Genomic DNA, 13,002 nt, shown 5'->3' on the forward strand with positions numbered 1-13,002 from the left:
GGGAGGAGAAGACCCCCCCTCCACTGCTGAGGCCTGAGGCACCCGGGGAGGGGAAGGCGCCCCGGGCCCCCAGGGCTGCAGCCCCCTGGTGGGGACCCACCTCGGATCCCTGCGCTGGCCGCCGGGAGCTCCAGGCCCATGTAGTGCAGCTGCGTTTTGGAGGAGGGGCTGACGGGGATGTTCACATAGGGGGGCGCTTCGCTGCCTGGTCCCTCAGGCGCTGGGGCTCCTGCGGGGAATGACAGTGAGTCTCCGAGCCCAGCGCATCCGGCGCGCCTCCCACCCTGTGCCTCGCCAGGGCCTGGGAGACCCCCGACTCCCCGGTTCTTCTGGCCCAGCACTGCCCACCCTGAGACCCGCCCGCCTCCCTCCCTGACCCAGCACCAGCCCTTCACCGACGAGCTTCTAGGAAGGCCGTGCTCTTCTGCCGATACAATGGGCTGGTCACTGCGGAGCTGCTCCCGTGGATGTCCCCGTGGCCCTGCTGCACTCAAGTGACCACACTGCTCCCTCTTCGGCCCCTGCCACCCGCCCTCAACCAGGTGCAGCAGAGACCGGGCACCCGAGGGCCTGCCCCCGGGCCGGGCTCAGGGTGGGACCCCTTATCGGGCTGCGAGGACACACAGCGGACCCACCCTCCCCCACTGGCCAGGAGCCCCGCACAGCGGGCCACAAGAAGGGACCCTGGACGCAGGGAACCAAGGGTGATGTCCTGCCTGGCTGTTCTCCAGCCCACTCCCCCACACCCCTCTCCTCAGGGTCCCCGGGGCACAGTCACATGGGGAGGGGGCATCCGGCCCTCCGCTCCTCAGAATCTAGTGGGTGGGGTCAGGTAGAGGGTTGAAGCCGCACCGGACACCCTGTCTGAGCCGCCTGCTCGCGGGTCGAGGGAGCCAAGCCCAGGGCTGGGGGCTTCAGCAGGCAGACCCTGGCGGCCCAGGGCCCCGACCCACCGCACGGCCCCTGCTGCCACAGGGCGCCTTCTGAAGGCCCACACCTGCCTGGGCGCTTCCTGGCCCCGTGTGCTTGCGCTGCCCCAGCAAGACCAAGGGTGGGGGGCACCGGACTGCCGGCTTGCTCCCAGCGGGGAGCAGGAGCCCACACTGAGCTCAGCCAGGAACAGACGGCCTGGCCGTGTGGGTGCCCCCACCTGATTAAAGCAAGTCACACGGTTCCTGCCCCTCCTGGCCTGGGGGCCCTGGGAGCCCCCCGCCTTGCAATGCATGGATGGCCCCTGCATAGACCCCCTCAAGATGCCGGGCCCACTTTACTGAAATAAATTACAGAACACGGATGCCCGAGGCCCTCCAGGCCGGGTGGAGGCCTGCATGCAGGGAGCGGGGCTCCGGGAGACTCAGAGCCAGGACTGGTCCCAGATGAGGAGGACCCGCAGCGCCCCACCCTTCCCTGCCCAAGGCCCTGCTGCAGAGGGAGGGAGGGAGGGGCTGGAGCATGGGATGCAGGGGCCCTCAAGGAGGGAAGGCAGCAGGCTTCTGCTGGACACAGGGGGACCACCTTCCCAGTTTGGGCAAACAGGGCACGTTGATTCCAAGGAAGCCGGGCGGGGGGGGGACACTCAGCAGGACACTCAGCTTCCAAGCCAGGCTTAGGGCTCTGGGCGCCTGGATGCGCAGGGCAGCGGCAGGTCACACCGCGGGCCGCGCTCTGACTGGCAGCAGAGAGCCTCCTGCGCGCTTCTCAAGCCAACGATGGCTGTTTTCCGTCCCCAGAGACTCTCAGCTGCGAGGTGGGGGCTCCGGAGCTCGGCTGCATTTGTGGCACCCAGAACGTAGCACAGGACAGGAAGCCGCCTCCTCGCGGACGGGCAGCCTTGGCAGAGCCCTCTCCCCTCCCGGGCACACCGTGTCCACGTGGGCTCACACACCCATCAGAACGCCCGCAAACAGTGTGGGACTCTCCCTCGATGGCCTGGAGGGGGCCCGGGCTCACAGGGGCAGGTGCAGACCCTCTCCCACATAACCCGAGGTGAGAGGCAGAGGCACCCAGGGGAGACACCAAGACCAGCAAGGCCGGGGAAAATCAGGGCAGGCTGCCTGGAGAAGGAGGCCTGTGCCGAGAGAGAGGACAAGAAGGAATGGTGGGTGAAAGGCAGGAGGCAGAGGGCTGGGTGCCACTGGCAGAGGTCCTCGGGGTCAGAGGGGAGACTAGGAAGGAAGCCTGGCCTCTACACAGAGGCCTCTCAAAGCCAAGGAGGGGGCCTTGGCCCGAAGCCATGTGGACATGTCCCCAAGAATCAGTAGCCAGTTTTAGGGTTGGACCCACATCTTGCCCAGTCCACAGTCATCTTGGCGGGGAGAAGGAAGCAGGAAGGGGTGGAGGATTCTGGAAGGCCCCGAGCCCAGCACTGCCCTTGGCTGTACAGGGAGGCTGCTCCCTCCTGGCCTCCGCCTCTAAGCCGTGTTTGTGGCGCACAGAACACCCAGCCCCACTCTGGCTCTGCGCGGCCCCTCACTTGGCTTCATCTTGTCCCCCCTTCACTCCCAACTCCTTCAGGCCATCTTAGAAGCCACCTCAAACCCCTTCTGGAACAGAGCGGAGGACGGATGAGCGCAGCCCTGGCTTCTCCTGCCTGCCCTAGGCGCCCCCGCCATCGTCCGGGCTCTGGCCACACCATGTGGGGCCCAGTTCATCTCTGTCCCTGCCAGGCTCAGGCCCCGCGTCCCCCAGCCCCTGGCCTCAGCGGAAAAGGTCTGTGTCCTCCAGCAGATCCTGATGCCTGGCTTCCCCCGCCCCCATGTCGGGGTTAGAGATGTCCACGGGGCCCGACGGGGAGGCGGGTGGACAGCAGGAGGACCTGTCCAGGACCATCTGGGAGTAGGTATCAGGGGATAGCATTGTCGGGGGTGGTCCTCAGGGCCCTATCCCGACCCAGGGAACCCTAAGGCCAGCTGGTGTGGGCCTTTCCTGGGGACCCTGCTTGCCCCCGGCCCTGCCCACCCCCTCCTGCTCCCAAAGGTCCACTCCGGGTTAGCCTGCAGGGCCTGGCCCCAACAGGCATCATGTGTCTCTGAAGAAGAGTGGAGGATCTAAGCTCACAGGGCCCCCCAGCCCAGACACTCCACCAAGAAGATAAGGCACAGAGCTGACCCCTGACCTCCAGCTACCCACCCCCACCCTGGCTGAGGCCAATCTTCCCCAAACTTCAGCTTCCCCCAACCCTCCAGGCCTTCCCCTGGGTGACAGCCAGCTTCTGCCCAGCCCTCCCCTTCTATCTGGGCCTTGCAGGCCCCCAGTCTTCCCCTCACTCCCTGCCCATCACCGGGACCCTCACCCCAAGGACAGGGCTCCCTCCTAAAGTTGAGGCTTCAAGGCAGCCTGACCCTACCCACCCCATCCACACCCCCCTCTGGGAAGCTGGCCGCACCCTGTCCTCAATGCCCTGCCTGGGCCTGCTGCGCCCTGGCCAGGGCTCCTCCCGGTTCCACACGGTCACCCCCCACTGCCAGTGTCACCCCCTGTCCACTGCCTCCCACTATCCACTGGCACCTGCTGCCCTGTGGGGCTCAGAGCTCCCAGCTGGGCCATGACTACAGCCACCACGCCCCCCACTTCCCTCGTCCCGAAGCTGGGGCCTACCTGAGTGCGTCATCAAAAGGCCGGGGGGTGAGGCAGCCGCTCCCTAGACCAAAGAGAACACGCGTCAATCTGTCCATCTGGTTCCCACTCCTCCTGCCCCAGCCTGACAACCAGGATGCTGGCCCAGGTGTGACCAGGTCACTGGGGGCCCAGCCACCTCCAGGGGACACCAGCCCAGACTCCTCATCTCCCAGGACTCCAGCTGGCCCACCAGCCCTGACCCCCACTTGCCCTCCTCTGGGGAGAGGGCTTGGCAACTCTGACCCCCAGGCCAAGTCTGGGCCTGCCTGTTGGGGTGGATACAACCCTACTGGCCCCCGGCCTCTATCCATGGCTGCACGGCAGGGGGTATGGAGGGGCCCACAGAGGCCACCGGGATGAGCCGGGCCCCCGTGCTGCAGAATGGCTTCTTCCTGGTGCCTCATTGCAAGTGCGGAGGGACCCCCAGGAGGGAGGGGCCTTAGTGGCCTCGGGGCTGCAGGCAGGGTCTGACCAGGAGGGAGGGACCAGGAGGCCGGCACATTCGTTGCCACCTGGGCCTCGACCTCCCAAAGCCCTCGAGGGACGGGCCCCTGCCACCGCCCAGGGCGAGTAAAAGAAGAGATCCAGCATCCCTAGCGGTCTGGGGATCACAGGCCAGTGGCAGGGCCTCGGGAGGAGCAGGGAACTGGGATGGGGGTGCAGAAAGCCCAACCCTGCTCCGGGGAACATAGCTGGATGCCACAGACTCAAGACAGAGCACCCTGACCCCCGACCCCTGACGCTGATCCTGGCCAGGCTCAAGGGACAGTCCTGGGCACGCCGAGCTGGTCTCACCTGTCATCCTGCACTAAGGAGCCCTCATGCGGGCCTGGGACTTGGGCAGGGCATATCTGACCCGTTGACGGGAGGCCAGCTGCCCGCCAGGAGCCCTCATACACAGGCCCCTGAGGTAGGAGGTCGGCCGTCTGCCCACAGGAGCCGCGGATCGATCGCTAACTGCCCATGGCCCCCCAAGACCGCACCTGCTTCTGGGGGCCAGTCCTGCAGACACAGCATCAAACCCACCACTGAGCACGGGCAGCATGCCCATCTACCGTTTCCCCTTGCGGGGGGCCAGGGCCCCTGACCCCCAGGTCTGGGCTGGTGGGCTGCACACGCCCTGGAGAGACAAGGAGGGAGGACTCCTGGCACGGGTCTGCCAACTCCGGTTGCGCCCAGCCCCACCAGGCAAGGCCCCTGTGTTCCGGACCGCATCCCCAGAGCCACCCTGGGGTGCAGGGGAAGCTGAGGGACACCCCCTGTGGAGGGCTGGGCTCTCCTCCTCCACAACCACTCCATCCCATAAGATGCCTTGGCTGCCAACAGCCACCAGAGGGCCACGGTGGTCAGTGGCCCCTCCCGTGGGCCCTTCTCTCCTCTGGCTGAGGACTTCACGTGACAGCCCAGCCCCAACCCGCCCAGCACCACGGCCACACCTGGGCAACCTGGCTCTAACAGTGCCCGAGCCCCTACCCGGGCAGCCCACAGCCCGTCCCTCCTGCCTCACCCCCAGACGGATTTCCCTGCAGTGCCAGTGATCAGCCTCGGCCGAGGAACCCGGAGTCCACAGCTAGGATGCCCACCAGGGGCAAGGACCAGCAGAACGCCCCGCGCTGGCCCTCCCTGGCTTCCCATGCGAGGAGGCGGCAAACCAGCCGCTGGGGCCTCAGCGGGCTCTGGTCGCAGACGCCTGCCCACCCCCACCCCCGGCGGTCCAGGCCCGAGGGCCCAAGCAAGTGCAGCAGGACTGAGCCCAGACAACGAGGGGCCCCGGTAGGAGCACACGCCACCCCCACCCCAGCCCCACTCGTGGTGCTGGCAGCTCACAGCCTTCTTTCTTTTGCAGTCAGACTGGCCAGGGCGCCTCGGGGGCAGAGGCGACAACAGTGGGTCTAACGACGGCTCCCGTGAACAGACATTTACCCACGTGCACCTACCAACTCATTAGACCCTGTCTGTGTGCCCGGGAGGTAGGGATTGCTGTCCCCATCTATGAGGAGGAAACGGAGGCTCAGAGAGGTGTAGTAACTTGCCTGAGGCCACCCAGCTGGCGGGGAGGGTGCCGCTCAGCCCCCAAAGCCTGGCTTTCCTCACGCTGCAGGGCACAGGAACCCCACCCAGAGCTCCCAACTCAGGGGGCAGAGCTGGCCCCCCAGCAGGGTGGCGAGCAAGGGTGAAAATGGGAGTGACAGGGCAGGGCGTGGGCCCCCGGGATGTGCAGATGTGAGGTGGGATCCCCGGAGCTCTGTCACCCGAAGTGGGGAGATGGGAGGGGGTGGGGGCTCCAGGCTCAGAGCCGGGACTCTCCCCGGCGTCACTTGGACACAGGGAGCCACCTGCCTGAGACCAAGTGACCACCGAGGACCTCACCATGGTCTCCAGTGAACAGGGGAACATGCCACACACGTGCACACACATCACGCAGACCACACACACACGTGCACAGGCACACACGTGTGCATTTGTACACACAGCATAGACATCACACCACGCACAAGCGTCTGCACGTGCACAAATGCATGTTCCCGTGCATGCACCACACAGGCACACGCGTGTGCACACATTCCTCACCGGACATGCACAGACACCATGCACACGTATACAGCAGATGCACACGGCACAGATACACGCACGCGCGACAACGCCGTGCACGACGCACATGCATGCACACGCGTGCACACACACGCATGTGCACGTGCACACACACACACAGGCCCCGTGGGCTGTTGGGAGCTGCCTCTCCATTTTCGGGCCTCGGTGCATTTGGGCTTAAGGCAGACTACACAAGCAGGGCCTCATGCTGCCCCTTGAGGGGGCTGAGCCCCCAGATCTCGGAGACAAAGGCCCCGCGAGGGCCCGGGTGGGAGGTGAAGAGGCTGGCAAATGGAAAAGGACAAGACGATAAAAAAAGAGTATTTTATTTCAGTCTAAGAATGTATTACAAACAGTGTCAGATTTTAAAAATGTCAGAGAGCAACAAAGGTCTTCAGCCGACAGTAAAGGTACAAAGCAAAATCTTTACAGATGAGCCGTCTGGCCCCCGGCGGGGGGCTGATTCCAGACCGCGCAGGACCACGCCAGCCCACGTCCAGAACCGCATGGGCACGGGCCCCGCCTCTCGCGGGTGCACGAAACTGCAGGACGAATGTACAAAACCAGGCAAGGCAGCCGCACCCCATGCAGGCGAGCGGGCAGACCACGGAGGGCGCGGAAGCTGCTCTGCCCCTGGGCCGCCCACGTGCCCTCCAGGTGCAAATCAACGGGCCCTCGGCGCCCCGGCCTCCTCTGGTCCCAGCCACTGGCCTCGGGCTTAGCCAGGAGGGTGGCCGGGGGGTGAGCTGTGGCTTCCAGAGCCTTCACAGGGCAAGCTGACCCTGCCGGGCCGGCCAATGGAGGGCCATCACCGCCCTCCTCCCCGCTCCGGGGGGCCGCAGCCGGGCCCTCCCTGCCCACCCGCGGCCCGAGAGCCTGCAGGTTCAAGAACAGGCTGGTGGGCGAGCCACAGAGGTCCGCGAGTCAGGGGATCCAGACCCACAAGTCCCTGCACCTCGTGAGCCTCAGTCTCCTCCCCTGTAAGATGGGCCGCCTGGCGCTGCCTCATGAGGCGTGGGGCAGACAGGCAAGGCTCGTCCTGCACGCCCCGTGCGCACATCTGTCCCGGGAACCCGGGTCTGCAGCTGCGCAGAGGAAGCCAACTCAGCGGACAGCCCCACTGCACACAATGGAGGGGACGGGTCTGAGAGGCATGGCACGGTCGTCCCCCAGTAGGCAGTGGAATAGGATAGGGAGGCGGCCTCGGCCAGCGAGGGGCTCCCAGCCCTCATCACCTCAAGGGCGTGGCACAAGCTGGCTAGGACAGCCCCTGCCTGTGCCCCCAGCACCTGACCCTCAGGCTTTGGGACTCTACAGGCCCCCAGCCTGCCCCCCTCCCCCAGAGCTTCCCGCTTTCCACAACACATTTCCAGCTGCAGGCCGCTGGGGCCTCTCTAAGTCCTGGGGGCCCACACTGCAGGCTCTGTTCCCCAGAGGGCAGGCTCTGAGGGTGTCACCCCTCCCTGCAGGCCCTCCCCACTGTGCCCACAGTCGCTGGCTTCACAGACAGCACAAAGGGCAGCCCCTCCCCTCCTGCCCAGAGGGACAGAACCCAGCGCCCGCAACAGCGGGCCTGGGGTGCAGCTCTCAGGGAGGGGGGTTTACCTTGAGTCCTCCACAGACCGGACAGGACGAAAAGAAAGCTGGAGGAGGCCCAGCGTGGGGGCTGCCTGCCTCCCAGCCCTCGCCAGGGGCCTCGCAGCCCAGGGCCTCCGTCGCCTGTCCCTGCCGCCTTGCGCCCAGCCAGCCGGAGGGACACCCTGCGGACATCTGGCCACCCGAGTCCCCAGCCCCACTGTCACTGGGGCCGCCCTGCGCGGCCGGGGTCTGGTCCCTGGGGGCCTGGCGAAGGCTGCGTGGCGTGTCGTAATGGTGCCGCAGGGCCGTGGGCACTTGGTACTCAGCTGTCCCCGGTGGGCAGGCGCACAGGCTGGGCTCGGGCACCCCGGCCGCCGGCGGCAGGCTGAGCAGGGAGCCAAACTCGTCTCCTGCGCGCCACACGTCCAGGCTGCTGCCGGCACAGGACGAGAAGCTGCCCGAGTAGGAAGAGTGGCTGCCCGTGGCAATGCCGCTGTCCGACGAGCTCTGGCGGCCGACCTCCCGCAGCTGTCGTGGCCGCAGCGGCTTGGGGGGCGGCCTTGAGGTGCCTGGCACAGCCTCCCCGGAGGCCTGGGCAGCCACCAGCCCCGGGCCCTCCTGCGATGTGCTGGCCGAAGACGAGGACGGCTCTGGCCATGCCGTGAGCCGGCTGCCGGCGCTGACGTCCGAGTGGCTGGCCTCCGAGGATGAGCTGGACAGGCTGCGGTCATCCCCTGAGACAGAGCGCAGGGTGGTCGGGGGTGTGGATGCTGCTCTGGGGGCTGGGGCGGGCTCAGGGAGGGCTGGGGGCGACAGCAGCTGAGGGCCGAGGGCCAGCACTGTCCGGGCCCACCCCGCCTCCTCCCAGGCTCCCCCACCACCCGGAGCCTGGTGCGCTTGCCAGCCCAGCCAGGTCAGGCCCTCGTCGAACACCAATCCCTCACCCCTCCGGCCCCCTCTGGAAGCCGTGCCCTCCCCCCCGCCCCCTTGACCGCTGCCCCCTGGGAACCAGATGGGAGTCCCCATAAGGTCGCTGCTCAATGCAAATTGAGTCTCCCCACTTCTGGGGGGGCCGCCGTGCTCCCAGTGCCCCCCATGGGACTGGCAGCGGTCAGAGAGAATGGACAGACCCCGCAGGGCAGCTCCCCTCCCCAACCCCACCCCAGGCAGGGCCCTCGCAGGGCCGCAGCCCCTTCTGTCCATTTTGCAGCAAACTGAGAGTCGAGGGCTGCTCAGGAGGGGCCCTTTCATCTGGACACAAACAGTAAAGCTGGAGCACAAGAGGTCACGTCAAGGCCTTAACCAGGCCACACGGCTACCAGACAGCAAGAATTCACACCAGCCCTCCCGGCTCTCTCCAAGCACCATGGCTCCGGTCAGGGCCGAGGACAGCACTCCGCGTTTGTGGCATCATGCGTGAGGGAACGAATGAGTGAGCAGAGGGGGAGTGAATGAACGAATGAATGACCAGGGGGGGAAGGAATGAATGAATGAACAGAGGGAAAATGAATAAATGAATGAGCGAGCAGAGTGGGGGAAAGAATGAATGAATGAGTGAGCAAGTGAGGGGAATGAATGAGTGAATGAGCGAACAGAGGGGGAATGAACGCACGAACGCACAGGAGCCTGGAGGTCGCCCCCCTCCAGCACCCCTCCTCCGCAGCCGCCAAGGCGCCTACCTCCGCTGCCGGGCCGGACCGCGTGGGCAAGGAGGCTGAGCCGCTTCTCCAGTTTCAGGGCTTCCAGGGCCTCCTGGGCCACCCGCTCCTCCGCAGCGGCAGGTCCCCCGGGGCTCGGATCTGCGGCAGAGAGGACAGTCGGCGGAGACGCAGCCTCGGTCCCCTACCCAGTACCCTCGGCCGCAGGTGGCAGGCCGCCGGGGACATCCCGGTGAGTCCCACACCACTGGGGCCACACGCCTGCTGGGCGTGCCTCGAGGCCACAGCAGGGCCACAGGGGACCCCTGGGAGTCCCAGCTCCTCCCCATGCCTGCACCCCAGCCACGGGACACCAATCTCAGGACGCCTGCCCCCTCCAGGTCCCCCGGCCACCAGCCCAGGTCCTGTGCCCCAAAGCCAGCAGGAGAGGCCCACAGTGGGGACGCGGGCGTGTCCTCCTGACCACTTCCTGTCTGGCAGCCGATGGGGCAGCGAGACGCTGGCGCTGAATGGACTCCCTGAGCCCCCTGTCCACATCTGCAAAGTGGGGGTGCAAGGAGAGTGCACCCCAATCATGGTGGGACCGAGGTGGGAGTGTGCAGCGTCGTGCTCAGGGCAGGGCGGACCTCGGAACTCTCCCCTCTCCCCTCCCGACCGTCTGCGTGAGGCGGCCTGCCTCTCTGGGCCTTGGTGTCCATGTGGGTCCTACGGAGCAAGAGCGAACACAAGAGGACCCCAGAAAGGCTGGACGTGAGGCTGCTGACCCAGCGGAGGCCACATCTCAGGAGAGCCCGATGAGCACAGGGCCTCACCGCAACGCCAGCCAGGCCCGACCACACCCACCCACCCACGCCGCTGCCCTCACACCTGTCCACACTGTCCTGCCCACACCCTGCTGTCTACATGGCACCTGTGGCTGCAAGGCAGGAGGGTGCCAGCAGAGGGCACTGCCACACCATCCAGCAGAGCCCAGACCACGAAGGCTGGGGCCACAGGAGTCACCAACTCCGTCCCCAGTCCATCCAGCCCTGGGCCTGTGTGGGGCTGTGAAGGTGGGCTGAGGGACTGTGCTGGGAGAGGAGGGACCTGGCCGGTCACTCGCTTCTGTCCTCCCCAGGTGGCCCTGAATGAGCCGCACTGTGGTGCCCTGACCACTTGCCGCGTGAACACAGGCCTTTGTCTCTCCTGCCTGGACAAGTGACAAGCCCCCCCTCACTGGGCCGTGGGGGGTACCGGCGATCCTGGGCACCACCACCCAGTGGGCCTTGGTCAAAGGAGGCTGCGGCGACAGGAACCAGCCTTCGTCCCTCCCGGGCTGTCCCCCAGGGGAGGGCAGACCTTCCTCCAGTGGGAAAAAGGGACCAGGACCTCGGGGGTCCAGCCCTGCTCGCAGCCCCATAGTGCCTGGGGTAGCGTGGCCCCTCCGGCGTCCAGCCCCGTCCTGGCCCAGGGCTCGCAGAGAATGCACCCCAGTCGTGACCAGGGAAGGGGGGGCAAGAGGAGGTGAGCTGGGTGCAGGCTCATGCCCACCCGCCCCCCGCCGGTGAGACCCCACTTATCAGGCAGGCTCACAAGGCAAACCCCAGCCCACAGTCCCAGCCACGTGGGGCAAGGCCCCCACCCCATCTGGCTCAGGTGTCCGCGAGCCCCACACGGGGTCTCTGGCCTCTCGGTGCCCCACCTGGTGCTGCCACAGCGTACGGGTCCCAACCAGAGGCCCCGCCCCCAGGGCCACACTCCCACACGTACCTGGGAGAACCGGCCGCAGCCCAAAGGGGCCTTTGGTTGGGGAGATGCCGCGGACAATGCAGTCGAACAGGAAGCTGATCTGCTCTCCCTCAGCTGACGACAAGAAGAAGACTCCGGCCCCTGCAGACGGAGGACAGACCCTGGTGTCCGCGTGGCCCAGCACCGGTAGGGCGGGACCGCTGCAGGATGGACCCCGGGGCCATCAGGATGCAGAACAAGGGGACCTTGAGCGAACCCATGAGACCGCACACAAGGGGGGGGTTGCAGAGAATGTCCCCTAGCACCCGGATAGGCCTCTGCCTGGCCCTGGTAAACCCCACTCCGTCCTTTAGGCCCACGCATCTCGTCCCAGAAGCCGGGACGCACGCCTGGCCATCCCGGGCCCGTATGCACCAGCTCAGCCCAGGCAATGGTGCTGCGTGCCAGGACGGTGCGGGGAGTGGGCGTCCCGCCCAGCTGGTCCTGGCTCTAACTCGTCGGCCTCCCCTGGCCAGGACGGGATCTGGGGGTGCCTCAGGAGGACGTGGCTGCAAGAGGAGGCCAGTGAGGGTGTCCTGGCTCTCCCAGGTGTCCAGGTTCATCGGAGGGGCAAGGGACAGGCCCGTCTAGAGCAGGGCTCACGTGCCAGGAAGGAGCTGGGGACCTCAATCTCGGGAGGTGCCCTCGGCCCAGGCTCCTGACCCGGGGCTGCTCTGATGCTGAGTGTCTGCGTGAGGTGGGCCTGCCCCACACGAGACGGCCGGCGCTGCTGTGGCCACGACACACCCCGCCCCTTTCACGGGCCCCCTCCTGGGTGTGTTTTCAGGTGAGAAACAGGCCCACGGTGGGAGGGTGGAGGCTGAGGTCTTGCCACGGGGGCCCCCAGCCAGCAGAGGGCAGGCCGCGTGAGTCAGCACAGCCCGGCTGCGCCCCAGGCCCAGCCACCCTCCTGCTGGGACGGAGCCCCGCCAGGGTGAATGAAATCCCTCACCACCTGCCCAGTGAATGGGGACACCAGGCCACGTGGGGCTGGACGCTCGGCTGGCGTCACCACACGAGAATGCCTCCGCGCCCTGCCCTCTGCCCGGCGCCCAAAGAAAGGCATGCTCGCTCCCGAAGGCCAGGTCCCAGGAGCGGACGGGGCGGGAAGGCGAATGCTTCCCAGTTAAGCCTCGGCCGCCGGCCACGGTCACAGCCGGTCTTCCCAGGATCCCAGGGGCTCGGGCCAGGCCCCCACACGGCGCAACGCCACCCCAGGGACTGGGGGGCCGCGGTACCCTCTGGCTGTTGGAGCTCCATCTGTTTAAGGTCCCCTGAAAGCAGGTGACAGGCCTGCTCAGAGATGAGTACGCTGAGGCCCAGAGGGGGCCAGGAGGAACTCAAGCCTGGCCGGCGGGCCACCTCGACACAACCGGCCACCGCAGAGCTTCCAGCCAGACGGATGGGCCTCAGAGCTGGGGCTTGCGGGCTGCGAGCTGGTGCCCGGGCCCGGGGCTGAAGGGCAGGCGAGGAGAAGGCCGACCCACAGCGTCCCCGCCCGGCCGCCGCCCCACCCCAACCAGGGGGCCGGCCTGCCAGCTCGCACAAAGGGCCGGGCCTCTAATCCCGAGCTTACAGTCAGCTGGCAGAGGCCGCAGCACAACCAGTCCCCCGACTATAAAAAACCACATTACGAAGGGAGGGGAGCCGACGGCATTCCACCGGGCGTCTGCTGAGCGTCACGCTCCCCAAGACGCATCCGTGAGGCCTGGGAAAGCGGCTGCCACCCACGCACGCCAGGGAGCTGACCGCAGAGGTTCCTTGGGGACGGCACATGGCTCCGAGGGCC

The 13,002-nt window shown here is 66.9% G+C and overlaps 1 protein-coding gene across 1 annotated transcript in view; it reads right to left on the reverse strand.

Moving 5' to 3' along the window:
• Positions 1-7,702: 7,702 nt before the first annotated feature.
• The window catches only part of DOK7 (docking protein 7), a 29,137-nt gene continuing 23,837 nt past the window's right edge, over positions 7,703-13,002 (reverse strand). Inside the window, exons 6-7 of the mRNA XM_040625383.1 lie at positions 9,468-9,587; positions 7,703-8,522 (exon numbers count right to left, since the gene is read on the reverse strand). Coding sequence (XP_040481317.1) covers positions 7,798-8,522; positions 9,468-9,587 — 845 coding nt within the window. The 3' untranslated portion in view covers positions 7,703-7,797. The remainder of the gene's footprint in view (positions 8,523-9,467; positions 9,588-13,002) is intronic.

This window comes from Ursus maritimus, unplaced genomic scaffold, assembly GCF_017311325.1.
Source record: "Ursus maritimus isolate PB19 unplaced genomic scaffold, ASM1731132v1 scaffold_8, whole genome shotgun sequence".
Classification (NCBI taxonomy): Eukaryota; Metazoa; Chordata; class Mammalia; order Carnivora; family Ursidae; genus Ursus; species Ursus maritimus.